The sequence below is a fragment of the Sander vitreus genome, chromosome 4, assembly GCF_031162955.1.
Source record: "Sander vitreus isolate 19-12246 chromosome 4, sanVit1, whole genome shotgun sequence".
Classification (NCBI taxonomy): domain Eukaryota; kingdom Metazoa; phylum Chordata; class Actinopteri; order Perciformes; family Percidae; genus Sander; species Sander vitreus.
The window spans coordinates 32894042-32911272 of NC_135858.1; the positions used below are offsets into that span (position 1 = coordinate 32894042).

General features: G+C 42.2%; 1 protein-coding gene across 1 annotated transcript in view; it reads left to right on the forward strand.

Moving 5' to 3' along the window:
• Nucleotides 1-17231, forward strand: part of LOC144516126 (copine-9-like) — a 348189-nt gene that overhangs the window by 134361 nt on the left and 196597 nt on the right. Inside the window, exons 5-6 of the mRNA XM_078247326.1 lie at nucleotides 10870-10909; nucleotides 15155-15231. Coding sequence (XP_078103452.1) covers nucleotides 10870-10909; nucleotides 15155-15231 — 117 coding nt within the window. The remainder of the gene's footprint in view (nucleotides 1-10869; nucleotides 10910-15154; nucleotides 15232-17231) is intronic.

Genomic DNA, 17231 nt, shown 5'->3' on the forward strand with positions numbered 1-17231 from the left:
TCGCATGGCGCTGATCAACACTCGATCACTCACAAATAAGACTTTTATATTGAATGACTTTTTTACGACAAATGCTCTGGACTTTCTGTTGTTGACGGAAACCTGGCTGAAACCAGGTGACGACAGCGCCTTCTCGGAGCTCCTCCCCCCCGGCTGTTCTTTCCACAACTCCCCGCGAGTGTCAGGTTGAGGTGGGGGGGCTGGCCACTCTCTTTAAGAATAAGTACAGATGCAGGTTATTACCTGCACTCTGTTATACTAGTTTCGAACTTCAGCTCTTTGTGGCTGATCTGGATTCTCCTCTGTTGTGTGCAGTTATTTATCGCCCACCAAAGCTCAACAAGGATTTTATGAGCGAGTTTTCTGAGTTTTTAGCTGATGTTGTTCCTAAATACGACAAGCTCCTGGTTTGTGGGGACTTCAATATCCTTGTGTGTTGTCCCTCAAACCCACTTGCTCATGATTTAACTCTTTTGAACTCATTTGGCCTTAATCAATGTGTGGAAGGGCCAACACATCATCTTGGCCACACCTTGGATCTCATCATCTCCTATGGGCTTTTAATTTCACTTGGAGAAATAACACAATACACAAAACTGGTATTTCAGATAATTTCCCCATCAGGTTTGAGATCAGTGTTCACAGTTGTATGCAAAGAATGGTCTGGTCTCTCCCTCTTCCCCAGATAACATTATCTCTGTGTTCCATTCTACTTGCACTGAAATCTTAGACTCTATTGCCCCTGTTCGGACTAAATCTATTAAACCTAAGGTGGACCCCTGGCTGAATGACACCACTGACCCTTAGTTAGTTACTTAATATTTAGCATTAGGCTAATGTTAGATTGTAACGGAACGAAGCAGCATTTTTTACTGTCAAAAATCGCAGTGACCCGAATTTGGGGAGAATTTAACAAATTGGCAGCCAAGATGACATATTTTACTGCCGTTACACCACAGTAGCTTTAAAAAAAAAAAAACACTCCAGTCCTGCCTACTTGGAGCAGATGACCAATAATAGAAGGCCTGCTTAGAGTTGTGTAACACTTAGCCGACAGTAGAAAAAACTGTTGAAACCGGAGCATTCAGGACAGTGGGAAATCTGAATGTTTTAGCTCATGGGGATTTCTCTAAAATACGTTTACCTCATTATTTGAAAGATTAACATGTAAATCTGACATTATAACATTGTAGATATGACAGAAAATACGGAAAAGCATAATATGTCCACTTTAAAACTTACTTTATTTTATGGCTTTTTCTTCATGTTAGCTCTGGCTCTAATATTGGCTTTGTACTTATCGGCACAGATAGGCCTACATGAAATAAATGAAGGGACATTTCAAAAGCACCAAAGCTTTGTCACCAATCCTGTTTGTGGTATTCATGGACATGATATCGAGGGGTAGTCATGGTGGGGAGGGGTTTGCAGTTGGGAGGGCTGGGGACTCATCGCTGCTTTTTGCAGATGATATGGTTCTGATTGCATTATAGGTCCATCACCTTCAGCACTCACTGGATCGGTTTGCAGGCGGCTGGGATGAAGACCACCTCTAAATCTGTGGCCATGGTTCTAAGCAGGAAACCCATGGAGTGCCTATGCCTGGAAGGAAATGGGTCCTTACCCCAAGTGAAGAAGTTAAATACTAGGGGTCTTGTTCGCGAGTGAGGGGATAATGGAGCCGAAGATTGTCCAGAGAATCGGAGCAGAAGGAGCGGTATTGCATTTGCTTGTCATTTATGAGGAGCTCGGAGTAGAGCCGCTGCTACTTTGCGTTGAAAGAAGCAAGTTGAGGTGGTCCGGAAACCTGTTAAGGAGGTGTTCCAGGCGCGTCTAGCTGGGATGAGACCTCGGGAAAGACCCAGAACTAGGTTGAGAGATTATATCTCCTGTAGGGAGAGGGAATGGAAATGGATATCTACAGGCAAATCAAATCAAATCAAATCAAATGGGATACTATGTGTAATTGTGATACGATTGTGTATTGTGTAAATGTGGTACAGCAGGACACATTACGATAGTGGTGTATTGAGGTTGATCCAACCTTGCAAAGTGAAGCATGGTGGTTCCATGAAAAAAGAAACAGTTTTTCCAAGTTATTTACTCTTCGTTTTTCTCACAAATGTTAGACTTTATAATTCAGAGAATATCCAAGTTCTCTTCTCATAAATTTACAATTTTAATTTCGTAAAATTTCTCTAAACATTACCCCTCTTTCCCCCCTACAATGGTCCTAATACGCTGTCATAAAATACAGCATGAATACCTGTCAAATATGTCAAATATGTTTTTATTGAAGCGAGTTCAGTACAAAAAATGATGCATTACAGTGGCTTTCTTTTCTGTAACAAAACTACGAACAGGAGGTAGCACTGAAAACACAAATGCACACATAACCAACCAGACGAACATGGTGAACAAACAAGTGCTAGTACTCACATAGAAATCAGGTTGGACTTAGGAGAAATAGAGAAAAGAAGAGAGAAGGGAAAAAGTATAAATAAATAATATTATTAATAATAAAAGGGTGGGATTAAGGTGCATACGTATAGTACAGTATAGTGCATACAGTTGACCTACAGCAAGCTGGTGCTCTATTCAGATTCGTATGATGGTGTCACCCCCAATTTCCACCAATTGCGGAACGGCTGCGGAATGGCTCCGGAACGGCGGCGGAGTCAATAGGTTTCCATTAAAGTCTATGTGTGTATTTCCACTGACTGCGGAACGGCTGCGTTCCGGCTGCGTTGGTCCTCCGGAACAGATACGCAGAGCTTCTATTTTTGCCGGACGCCAGAGAGCTCCACAGCAATTCAGCACAATTCAGATTGTGCGGGACAGGAAGTCGAACACAGAAACAAAATAAAACATCCGGTTAATTTTCAAAATAAAATACACCGTGCTCACGGCGGATCATATTTCCCTGCACTACACCTTGAAAACACAGCACAGAGTTGTTTCCCCTCTACTCCTCTGGATGGAAACAAACTGTTTTTGTGGTTCTATTCTATGTGAATTTGCGAGATCTTGTGGGTCCTCATGACTACACCTGTCAGTCATGGCCGCAGCTGTGCCGCAACATATCCGGACGTAGTGGGTATTGACAGATGGCAGAGCACGCAGCCGACACGCAGCGGAGCACTCGTGATGGCAGCTTTAGATTTGCTCATAGATGGTAATTTGCAAAGATCAAGAGATTCATGCACTGAAGAAAGTTAAAGATGTATATAGAGAGTCAAAGAATTGTTGAAATCGGCTGTAGAAGAAATATCGCACAAGATGCAAATTTTACATTAGGAACGAGCAGTCATTATCCATTTTACGAAGTTCCTAAGCCAATAATATATGTGGTTTATCACCAAATTAAAAAACAATTATTTATTTTTTTTCTACACATTTTTACAGTTATTTGTTGTTTTAGAGCCAAGATCTTATTGTGTTTTTCCTGAGATGGTTGTGCAGAATTAGTTTTTCAATGTTGAAATGGATATACTGGGTGGAAGATGTTGTCCCAAACTGTCTCCCAATTAATTACGTTCCCTTCAGCACTTAGCTCCCACTCCCATTTCTTTACTATTGGGAGTTCTCCTATATCTATAGGATCAGTATGCTAAACTTGCATCAGTTTAGCATAAATCCTAGACACCAACCTGATTGGGTGTGCCTCAAGACTGTTTCCACATGGCACTCCATAGCATTTTAGGGCTGATCTTAAGCGAAGATAAAAGTAGAAAGATGTCCTGGGGACCTTAAAACTAACTCTCAGGTCTTCAAAACTCAACATACCTTTCTTATTGAATAGCTGGTCTAAAGTATAAATACCTCTGTCACTCCACTGGTTATAAGCAAAGGGTTTGTTCCCAGACATTGAGTGTGCATTGTGCCATATTGCGGTATTCAAATGTCACTTATTGGTGCAGCGTAGTTGCTCCTCCACCTGTTTAAAGTTGGTCAATGTGTTGGTGATAATTGGACCATAGGCTAGCATACACTTTTTTGGACGCACACCTGCAAGGTCTAGTGATGCAGGCAGCACAGACCAATTGGCCAGATCCCTCTGAACACTACTTAATATAGTTTCATAGTTGTCCTGGACAACTCGCTGTAGCGATGCGTGTATGGTGATGCCCAAATATGTAATTTTCCTTTGGATTGGTATTGTACCACCAGTAGCTGATATCACCTGTCTGTTTGAATTCGTTGAAGATCTTAAGAAGTTTTGAAGTCCTGTTGAGAGATGTACAGCAAAATATCTCCATATAACGATATTGAGCTGTTATTGGATTTGATCTGGACATTGCATATTTTATTTTTCCTTATGGCTTGGGCTAATGGTTCAAGAGAGATCGCAAATAGCATGGGAGAGAGCGGGCATCCCTGTCGCGAGCCCCATTCAATGGGGAATGGCTGAGAATGCAAGCCATTGTTGGGACTATGGCCATGGGATTCGTATATAAAGTACGTACCATGTCAATGAAGTTGGCTGCCAAGCCAAGCCTCTCCATTACTTGCCAGAAGTAATTCCACTCTATGCGGTCAAAAGCCTTTTCCGCGTCCACTGATAAAACTGCTGCAGTTGTTGGAAGGTTTTTGGCTTCTCTATTACATGAAACAATCTGCGTACATTGTCTGCAGCGTGACACTTTGGTATAAAACCTGATTGGTCGGGGTGGACTAGCTTCTCATAGCGTTCTAGGCGGAGTGCCAAAACTTTGGAATACAGCTTAATATCAGTCCCAATGAGGCTGATGGGCTTGTAGTTTGAGCACTCCGTAAGATCTTTGCCCTTTTTGGGTATGACAGAAATTAGTGCAGTGTTGGTTTGTTGATGAAAAGTGCCCATCTCTATGGCCGAGGTTAAAGTTTGTAAAATGATAGGTCCTAATATGTCAAAGTATTGTACACAGCCACTACACAGTCATACAACTTTGAATAAAAGGATTGAAAAGTGGCGCTGATATCTTTAGGATTCGTTGAGATACCTCGGTCCGTGTGGATCCTGTTGATAGCAGCTCTGGACTTGCTGTGTTTTAATTTCAGAGCCAGCAATTTGCTTGGTTTACAACCATTAAAATAGTAATTTTGCCTCACTCTGTGCATTATGAATTCAGCTCTCCTTCTTAGCAAATAATTTAGCTCTGTTCGACATGTGACTAGAAGAGTATGTGTAGATTTAGAAAAACACGTCTTTAGAGACTGCGCCAGAGATTTACGTTCTTCCAATCCTTTCCTCTCTTTTTCTCTTCAAATTGACCGCAAAGGAAGATGTGAAATCTCTAATAAATCCTTTTACTTGCTTGCCAAAGGTACGCTGGGTCCGAAACTGAGTTAGTATTGATTGATATAAACTCAGCCTGTTTGGCTCTAAACTCTGCATCAAAAGCTGTGTTCTGGAGAAGGGAGTTATTGAATTGCCACCTTCTAGATCTTTCTCCTAACATATCACAATGGAATGTGGTTATCAGCGCATTGTGATCAGACAGAATTGCTGGTTCTATTGCTATCGTGTGGAACGTTGCCTTAAGCTCACTGGAACAACATATAATCAATGAGGGAGTGGGTGAGGTGACGTGTGGAAAAGAAGGTGTAATCCTTGCTAGTAGGATTTTGCATCCTCCATATATCTGTAAGATGGTGGGATTCCACAACTGCTATAAATATGTCCGATATATGTTTTTGGGCTTTCGTGTGATTGAACCCTGATCTATCCTGATTTAAATCTAGTACCACATTCATGTCTCCCCCTATAATTAGTGAATATTCATTGAGAGAAAGCAATTCATTGGTTAGGCGCCGGAAAAAACTTTCATTATATGTAGACGGTGCATATTCCTACTCCTTATCGTGGTACATATATAAGATATCCTGCCTGATAGGTCTTTACTACTTTTGTCTACGGTGAGTGCCCATTTCCGTGACAGCAACACAATGGAGCCCTTGGTTTTGGTGTCGTCAATAGATGAACCTGCTCCACAGTATCTGCACGAGAGTGGGATTCAATTTCCACTAGTTGTGAGAGGGACCCCCCATCGACATTAGGTCTGCTGCGCGGTTCAAAACCCCCGGGATGTACACCGCTCTGAGTGACAGCAGGTGTCTGTGTGCCCACAGCAGTAGGCTCCTGGCTATTTCTAACAGCCGAGCCGAGTGCACGCCACCCTGATGGTTTATGTACAACGCTGCTGTCATGTTGTCTGTCCTTACGACTACATGTCTCCCTGTCACCACTTGGGCGAAATGTTGCAACACTTTCAGCACCATGGACAGCTCGAGGCAATTAATGTGGGGAAGTGGAGAATCTGGCCATCTCCCTCCCACCACCTGCGATTTGCACATGCCCCCCCAGCCGGTGAGAGACGCGTTTGTGTACACCGTTATGTGTGACGTCACTCTCCCCAGGGTGACAGGGTCTGGGGGTTTCCCCAATATGTCAGGTCCGAATGTAAAGAGAGAGGGATGGTCAGCATGCGCCTCCTGTGCTGTGTCGGGGTGTAGGCGACCGAACCATCTCTGAATTTTTCTCATGTGGAGGAGACCCAGAGGAACCACCTGACTCACAGACATCATGCCCAGCAGACACATCACTGACAGCGCTGACACTGTTGTGTGAGGCGTGACAGCAGAGAGCTTAGTGCATCCAGCCTTGGCGCTGACAGTTTGGCTCTCATAGTGGCTGAGTTTATGTCCACGCCCAGATAAACTATTGTCTGTGAAGGGACCAGCGAGCTCTTTTGCCAGTTTATGGCAAAACCCAATGTCTGAAGGTGCTGCACGACCTCCATTGTGTGGAGTGCAGTCATCTCCTGGGAAGGAGCCATAATGATTAAATCGTCCAAATAAAAAAGGACTTTGATCCCTTTCCTGCTTAACGGCTGTAACCCCGTCTCCATGCATTTGGAGAACATGCAGGAGGCTAATGAGTAGCCGAATGGCAGCCGATGGTCCTGGAAATGAGCTCCCTGAAAGGAGAAGCACAGGAATTTCCTGTGTTTGGGGACAACAGAGATGTGGAAATATGCATCTCTCAGATCCACGGAGGTGAACCATTCATGCGCTTCTTAATGCACCGATTGAATTGAGACAGGTCGAGAATGGGTCGCATTCTGCCCTTCTTTTTCGGTGTGAGAAAATAACGGGAATAGAAACCGTCGTCCTCCTCCCCTGGAGGGACGCGGGAGATGGTATCCTTTGCAAACAGCTCCACTAGCTCTGACGTCAGAGCAGCTATCTCCACCTGAGACGACATGGTTGTTTCCAACACGTGAAAGTGAGTTCAAGGTGAGGTGGGGGGCTGGCAAACTGGAGCGTACAGCCCGTTGTGATCAGCTTTGACATCCATACATTACATTACATGTCATTTAGCTGACGCTTTTATCCAAAGCGACTTACAATTCAGTGCATTCAACCTTGAGGTGCAAACTCCAGACAACAAGTAGTAAGTGCAAGTACATTAACTTTAAATAGGTAATACTATAAAGAGCCATATGAAAGGGCAGCATCAAGAAATATATATATATATATATTCTTTTTTTTCTTCTTTTTTTTTTTTCTTCTTCTTCTTCTTCTTTATCCGAGGTGTAGTCGGAAGAGATGTGTTTTTAGCCTTCGGCGGAAGATGCACAGGTTTTCGGCCATCCTGATGTCAATAGGGAGCTCATTCCACCATTTAGGAGCCAGGACAGCAAACAGTCGGGATTTTGTTGAGTGATTAGTTCTCCCTCGCTGTGAGGGGGCAGCAAGCAGGTTGGCTGATGCAGAGCGGGTTGGGGTATAGGGTTTGACCATGTCCTGGATGTATGCTGGGGCTGATCCGTTCGTGGCCCTGTATGCAAGTACTAGTGTCTTGAAGCGGATGCGGGCAGCAACTGGTAACCAGTGAAGAGAGCGGAGGAGTGGTGTAGTGTGAGAGAACTTGGGGAGGTTGAAGACAAGTCGAGCTGCTGCGTTCTGAATGAGCTGAAGGGGCCGGACGGCACATGCAGGCAGGCCAATCAGCAGGGAGTTGCAGTAGTCTAGACGTGTGATGACTAGAGCCTGAACCAGAACCTGAGCCGCCTTCTGCGTTAGAAGGGGACGTATCCTTCTGATGTTATGCAGCATGTATCTACACAATTGGGTAGTTGCAGCGATGTTGGCAGTGAAGGTTAGTTGGTCGTCAAGTGTCACACCCAGGTTTCTAGCAGTCTGGGTGGGGACTACCATACGTTCATGGGAGTCAAGCTTTTCCGTGCCGCGCTGCGCTCTGAGAGCGGGTGCGCGCATGTCTGTGCACTGTGTGTTGACATAGCCAGCAGGGAGCGCTGAGCCCCTACCGCCGCTGTGTGAAGTGCATGAGGCATAGCCGAAACATGGCGGTGGAGGTCACCGAGACAGAGCCCTCCCCATCCTGCTCGTACGGCCAGGGGGTGGAGGGTGACTGTACGGTATAATGTACTGTATAATGAGCAGGCTCTCACTCCTGCTGTTAACACAGGGAGGGAGCAACAGGGCTCCGCGTGCTTGTGTGGGGAATGACTGTCTCGTTTTCAGCGTGATGTTCAATGGGAGCAAAAACGGCTTGGTTGAGAGGAAACTGTTCTTTAGATGAAGGGGAGTGGCCCTTAAAAGGGCCGTTGTGTTTCAGACTGTCAACCGGGATGAGACAAACGTTCCCCGCGCCCCATCATTGCCACTGTTGCCGCTGTTTGTGAGGCCCCGTGGAGCCTGCCAGCTTGATGAGGGGAGGTGGGCGGGGACGGAGGAGCGGGGGCAAGTGCTTGAGATGGCGCAGCTGCAGCAGAGGCTGCAGGGCGCTTCCTCTTAGAGCGGCCGTCATGATGCCAGTGTTGTGGCTGAGACGCCGCCCTCCAGGAGCCGAGTCTCCGCAACTTCTCCGCTTCCTCGGCCGCTTGGTGCATATGGGTCGTGGCGGTTTGAAGGCGCGGCCCAAATAACCCATCGGGGCCTATGGGGTCGTCTAAGAGCTCACGCCTGACCTCAGCGGGTAGCTGAGACATATGCACCTGTAATATACAGTAAGTGCGGACGTGATAGAGGCCCGTGCAGAGCACAAGGGCGGGAAAGAAATTTTCACGACTGCGCATACGCGAAGGGATAAACCCAATAGCAACAGCTCTTAGAGAGCGAAGCCTATACGAAATAGAATGTATTGTCCCCAAGGGGAAATTCTTATTCACAATTTGATTTAATTGTATTTATAGTGTCAAATCACAACATGAGTTATCTCAGGAGACTCTACAGATAGAGAAGGTCTAGACCACACTCATTTGGTGCAACAGTTGCGAGGCAGACAGAAACCTCAGACAGACCTAGACTCTTGGTGGGCTGCCATCTGATATACAGATATAAAGATATGGAGAAATATGATTCATATTAATTATAGCAGTTGGTATGCTGAACAGTGGCAATTATAATACAAATAAAGATAATAGAACTATGACTAGAACTAATAGTAGTAGCAGTGCAGGGCATAGTAGGGCGTCGAGCAGGACTAAGGCAGCAGCTGCAACCATGATCCAGGTTCCACCACAATCCAAGACACTGTCACAACACTGTATGTTATGGACAGCACACTTACAGAAAAACAGAAGCACAAACAGAATTACATGAATTACCTAAAATAACACAGACAGATAACACAGACAAAGTGGCACTGAGGGGTTTTATCTGGCTGTTTTGTTTTGGGCTGCTATGGCTGCAGGCACCAGGCTTTGGCCATAGCGAGCTCTCTTGCACCTCAGGGTCCTGTACCTGTGTCCAGAGGGCAGAATGGTGACATGGCGTTGGAGTGGGTGTATGTTGTCTGGTGGGTGCTATTGTGGTTGTGATGCACGAGATGGTCTCAAAAGTGTGGGTATGAGGAGACAGATTAATCCGGCAGCAATGTTGGTTACACGTATGAGTGTGACCCGGTTGATTTTTGAATGTCCTGTGTGTGCTGGTGGAAAGTGAGTTTGTTGTCTAGTGTGAGTCCAAGGTATCTGAAGTTGTCAACCATTTCAACTGTGGGATTGTTGATGAGAATGGGCTGCTGGGGAAATAGGCAACCTATTGCTATTTCTTTTGTTTACACTTGTTTACTACTCTGTCATATACTACATACATTACTATATTCCTTTGCAATACTATCTAGACAAAGTATATTATAATACTTAATTTATATGTTATTTGTTTATATTTCTTTTTGTTGACTTAGGTTCAGACTTTGCTTTTACTTGTGTGTTATCTTGTAGTTATTTACTGAGCATTGTTGGAGGTGCCTGAGGCCGAAGATTTTTAATGCCAACGATTACTTCTGTTAATGTTGTGCATATGATTAATAAAGAACTGTGAACATTGAACTTCAGAACGATGCTAGCAGCAAACGGCAGAGAGATTCAGAGAGAGACAGAGAGCCAAAGAATACATGACATCTGTGTAATATTATTCGACACACGAGTGGATTTAATTTGTCAAACACAAACAGAATCCTTTTCAAAGATGATAAGACTTAGTAGACAGTAGTCTTCAGAAAGAGAAAGAAGCAACACGTCTGCCAGAGAGGAATTGACTTCAATCTGCATGTTGATCCCAGAGTTCATTATATAAAAATGTGGCTCCAGATCCATACATTTATTTTTATAGCTCTTGAAACATCTCTCCTATGTACACAATATTTAATTTTTTAATTGGCAAACTTTTAAATTTTTATATCTGTACTCCCGGGAGAGCAGTCCATTATATTTGTGTTGCTAGTCAAATCAAATTAAGGCTGTACTCTGTTTTTTTCCTATCTGAATGTCTGTGGCATTATGTTGTTAGGGGACAGCAGTGTTTTTCAAAGGAAAAAGAAAAGAAAAAGTCAGTTGTTTTTTTCTGTTATTTTTGCAGGTACAACGTGGATACAAGGAGCTCCAACCTTTCGAAACATGTAAGTAGCCTTTAAAAAATCCTAAAGAAAAAGAAAAAAGAAAAAAATTGTTTACCTGTTTAAATTGAGCCATGAAGCCATTTTTGTCAGTTTAAAAGATTTAGCGAATGAAGAAAGTCTCAGTTTGTCGTAGGTTTGTCGTAGTACCACTTAGTTTAGCGTGAAACCGCTTAGTGAACTACATCTCTCACAACATACATCACCTTGCTAGCTTAGCTTTGTTCCACAAAACATGTAAGGTTATCTTACCTGATGTATTTTATCCAGCGTCTTTTATCAGCCGGGAAGAGAAATAAGGTGTGAGTAACATTACATCCCGGTACCAAACACACACACACACACACACACACACACACGCACACACACACACACACACACACACACACACACACACACACACACAGTAACGTTACATCCCGGTACCAAACACACACACGTCATAGCTTTAGAGAGACGTCACTCAGACACAAATGTGTAATTCATGGCTCAATTGAAACAGGATCAAATAATTAAATGACTCTCACCATTTACCAGCATACGGCAGTCCACCGGAAGGTAGTCTCGCATTGCCATAATGAGGGTCTCTAAATGTTAACCGAAGCATTGAGAACTTTGTAAGTGTCCAACAGCATTTCTGCCTTTATTTGATAGGAAAGCTGAGACATGAAAGGGGAGAGAGGTCACAGGTCAGACTTGAACCCTGCGTCAATGTATAAACCTCCACATATGTGTGCCTGCTCTACCAACTGAGCTAACCGGCCACAATTGTGTCACTTTTAACTAACCTGTAAATGTACCGGGTATTTATTTAAAATACAGGTATTATGGTACATTACTATAAGAGCATACGGTAGTTTTGATTACTGATTACTGGGATGCAGAACACCAGTTTCTGATTAACGTTACAGACGGTAGCTGTAACCATAAAAAAACAAAGTTTTCCTCACAGCTACACATGCTCATACACACGTGTATGTAGTAGGCCTATGTCACATCATGCCATCCAGTGTCACAACATAAAAACTACCTGAGTGAGTGCCTCCCGTCCAGCGACACAAGGCTTTCCCTCCCTGAAGCAGAGGATGAGGTCGTCTTCGCTCTCGTCAGTTTTCACAGACTTTCACAAATTTTAAAGACTTTTTGAAGATATCCACGTCCAGTTTGTCCCAGGCGGCGACCAGCCAGTCCACAAGCAGGCGTCGGGCGGGGGCTTTTAAGTTACCTCCGTCTGTGTAGCCTACTCCTTATCTGCATCCCCAGCCATCCACTGATCGTAGGCATTGTGCAGGCTCGCCTTGAAGGGCTGGTTCCACATCACATCAGGGGCCTTGGATATATTTAGTGCAGCCTCCCGGGATCACCGCTGTTTGTAAAACATCAAGTAACAGTCATTTGGCCCAATTCATTCTTTTTTTGATAATCTATAATGAGATGATAATAGCTGTCACCCTACTGAACTGTTGCTCTGCATCCCAGTGACAATTTAACCTACTAAGCCCCCCCCCCGGACAATTTGCACTACCCTACCCCACCCATACTGTTCTATTTATTTATTTACAGATGTACATACTGTAATTGCACCTATACATAGCCATATTCTATTGCTCTTCATACTATTCATCCTGCACATACACTTATTCTTACTACTCTTATGTTACCACACTGCACATAGCTGTACATACTGTCTATATGGTTCATTCAGTATATCCATTTATTCTGTTTTTATCATTATATATTCTGTTAATACACTGCATATATCTATATCTATATTATTCTTACTATTAGTATAATGTCACTGCTACTACATTGTTCATGTTGTATGTTGTTCATACATTGTTCATATTACATAGCCATATTTATTCTGCTCTTATAACTCTGCAATCTATTTCTTGTCCTGCCTATGCACCACCTGTCTATACTTGTATATCACATTGCACTTTTCTGCTTTTTTTGCACTTCTTGTTGGACGCAAACTGCATTTCAGTGTCTTTGTACTTGTACACTGGACAATGACAATAAAGTTGAATCTAAAGTTGAATCTAATCTAAACAATGTGTATAGATGCTTTACAAAGTATTTATTAACCATTAACAAGCTTTTGAAAAAATATGTTTTAAAGTTACTTAATATAATATATAAAATGTTATGTGTGCAACAACAAACTGTTAATAATATAAATTATAATATTACTAATAACTAGTATACATTATTAATTATCATTTCATTTTTCATTAGCAGTGAAATACCTATTAAAAGGTACTCTAAGCAATGTCACACGTTTTTTTAGGCTACAACATGTTTTGTCACATACAGCAAACAGCTCCTCACTATCTGCGAGCTGCCGGTCCCCTAAACACACTGTAAAAAAACACGGTCTCTATAGACAGCCTAGGGTCTACACACGCCAACAAAAACAAAGAGGTCCATGCAAACATACACAAACCGTGTTCCAGTGTTCAGCTAATAATGGACAAGAAGGATTTGGGGGGGGGGGGGTGTTAGAAGCACAGAAGGGAGGGAATGGGATGAGGAGGAGGGAGGAGCGAGCTACTCTTCGTTTTGTTTGAAAATACTTTGAACGTCAACAAGAAGTAACGTCACCCAACATCGCTCAGAGCACCTTTAACTAATGTTTAATTCACTCTTAATTTAAAATGTATTAGTGGTGGTTATTATGAGGTGTTACCAAGTCAAACTTTACAGGTTTCCTAAACGTCCGATGAGTTGGTTAAAAAAGTTTTTTTGAGTTCCAATCCAGATGAAATATATTGTAAGTTCATGTCACTCTTCTACTAATCTTTAAGCTTGTTTCATTTACATTTTTCAACTCCTTAACTTCATGGTTAATGACGTTTCTGTTCTCTTCCCCACCAAACATCTCCTATTTTCCACGGCACATTTACACTCCTAATGCTTAAATGAAATGGCATGGGCGTTTCCATGGACACCCCGTGCGGGGCAGGGATTGGTTTATGATGTGTGTGCTAGCATCAGTGGTAGCTAAACTCACTGAGCACCAGCCTTTTCAGCTACAGCTAACCATCGTAACACATAAACGCCAGTGCAGCTAATGCTAATCAGACTACCTTGTAGTAGCTAAACCATTTTAGCTGGACATGGAAACACACACATGTCATTGCTATATAAGCATTCAGAAAAGTGGAAATAAGGAGACTGGGACACATGTCTCAGTCTCCTTATTTCCACTTATTTCTTTATTTCCACTTAACTGATTGTAGGTAAAGGATAGTAAACAGTTAAGTTTTCTCTTTTTAATCAACTGACTGAGTTTAAGGGGAAATTATTAAGCCTATATTTCATATTACACTCTATTTGTTTTATTATTTAACCATTTTATTTAACTGTTAACTGATTATTCATGTATTCAGTTATTTTTTACTCATCTGAAAACATTTTGCTGCAGGGCTCCATGGAATCTGAGTACTGTGAATTGAATTAAACTGAAAAGAATTAAATTAATTTTAAAAAGAAAACAAATTTTGGCATAAAGAGTATAAATCAATCAAGAAGAAGATGACTTGGGTTTGAATTTACATACAATGTGCAGTGATTACAGTAATAATTCATGTTCAAAGCATTTGACATCAGCTCACAACAACTCTTTTTGGAATATCTACTTAATGTTTTTCATTCTGTCTTTTCAGCTTGTCCTCTAACTTATGTGTGTCTTTCCTTCCTGCCTGCCCCCTGGATGAACAGAAGGTACGCTGACATAATTTTTCATTTCTCCTTGTTAAATACAATGTGAAATACATTTCCTGAATAGTGTTTCTGCTTCACTGGTTTATATAAAGATGAAGGGAGTCACACTGTTCCACATATACTAGACCATCTGGGCTGGATTGTGAGTAGATCTGCTTTAGAGACAGATTTCTCATTCTCATCTATGGTAAAAAACATGTTGACACTTTATGATCAATTTATAAGACCCCATATTGCTTTATGATGCATTACACAAACTCCCAATCCCAATCCTTACCCCGTTGTCCTGCTGCCTTCATGTTTGGTAATCCTCTCAGAAAGATGCTTGAGATCCTGAAAGCCTGTTCTTGGCCAGGTACCATCCCGCTGAATAAAAGCAGAACCACTCCACGTTAAATCTGATCATTTTGGTTTATAACAATATCCCATGGCTTTTACCCACTTGGCCCAATTACCAATTGCCTCTAGTTGGACTGTATTGTGCAGTATTAAGTACGTGCTGGTCTCCTCTCCTCTGTCAAGGACTTCCTGGGTCAGATGTTCTGTACGTTGGGGGAGATCATCGGCTCGACAGGCAGCAGGCTGGAAAGGACACTCTCGTAAGTACAGCTACAAATTGAGGCCAGATATGAGAGCACCCAGGGTTCTCTGGGAAGTTTGTGCAGGAAATTGATCTTAACAAATAAATTAAAAACACATCCTTTAATAATAAAACAGTTCAAATTAATACACACCGATGCTGCTAGGACACATTCACATAGCACTGCCCCCCAATTCACTTCATCTAAGCTTGTATAACTGACAAATTGAAGAACGTGTTGAACCCTTCTGTGATCCTACTATTAGAACTATGATTAGTGATTGACTAGTGATCGCATGGCCAAACAGGCCCACACAACAGTCACTATGACGTATAATGAGCTTTGACACATCAACGCAGCAGTTTGATCACATTCGCTCACCAGGACGGCACATCCAGCTAATCTACACTAGTCTTGCTTTGCCAGACCATCCACACGCTGCGGACACAGCATATCAGGATGGGAGAAAAACATGCTCTGGTTAATTGGCATTTCTTTAAACCAATCACAATCAACTTGGGCGGTGCTAAGCTCCACACAGCGCCGCTGTAAAATAGTTGTGTGAGAGAAAACTCACATTTGCATCTTTCATTAAAATAAGATCATTTTATGAAAAATGAATTGTCTACTTTTAAATTAATATATATTTATTTAAAGGCACCAGGGTATAGCAAAGCTAGGACATCATAATAGTATAACTTTGACTTAATTAGACCACTTATAACGGATATTATATATTATAATGGAGTTGTGTGTATATGTTTTTTTGATTAAAATATATGATAAAGAACACACTTCGAGGCAAAAAAAGTTCACAGGACAATTTTGTATCCAGCTCGATATTATTTGTTGAAGAATCTTCAACCATGAGTGAGAAAGGTGGAAAGATGCTGCAAAGTAGAATCAAATGAGAATCAGGTCATCACACAAGAGCTACGAAAACTAAGTGAGCGCATTGCTGGAATGAATGATAACCTGCTGAAGATGCTTGATGAAAAGACTAGACGTCTACACGTATCCTTGGACAGGAACTACAGTTTTTCTCAATCACTTTGGCACAATCGCTGAATGACTATTAAACTTCTTCAAACTTTATGACATTAAGTCAGTTGTTCACATGATTATAGTCATTTATAATTGCTTTGGCACAAAATGCACTGAGTAAGCCTTGCATATCAAAATAGTTTGCATTAATTTGCTGTTGAATCATATTGGTCTCAAATGCAAATATACATGTTCATCTGCAAAAAGCAGCGATGAGTCCCCCAACTGTAACCTCTCCCCACAACGACTACACCTCGATATCCTGTTCATGACAAAAAGGACATTTACTTTTCAAGCGAATGAATGAAGGGCATTTGACCACTTAGCATACCTAATTTTATTCAGTGTTTATTCAAAGTAGGAAGTTTATCTGCAAATCCACATGGCCCAATGGCCTAAAACTGCTGACTTCTCTTTTGAGTTCTGAGTGAAAGAAATGTTCAGTCAGTAAATAAAGTGAAATGGTACTCATGTCGTGAGCCGTCACTTTAGATGAGAGAATACTTGTTAATGGAATATCAACTCTTCCACCCGGTGACCCGAAACATATTTTTTTGTACTTTGGATAGACTGCCCAATTCTCGACCGCAATGCTGTCAGAGGACGTAATAGTTAGTTTTGTATGAATTCACAACGGGACTTCCAGAGCATTAAAAAGTGACGCCAAGGGGTCCTGACCACGCTCACGCTGAGCGTCAGGTTACAGCATGTTGCTACACAGTCATTACTAAGGACATAACAACAGTAAATCTTTTTTTTTTTGGAAAAAATACGTTTTGGAATATTGGATTGTATGAGTTCGACAATCGACTAGTGTGGACTTCACCGGAAAACAGGATATAAACAGAGGTATGGAGTAACACAACTTTTATGCCTTTATGTCACATCTACTGCAGTCAGATTCGCTGTGTTCCCTCGGAAGAAATCACTGCACATGGGTATGCACTTGTAATGACATTTCAAACATGTTTAGA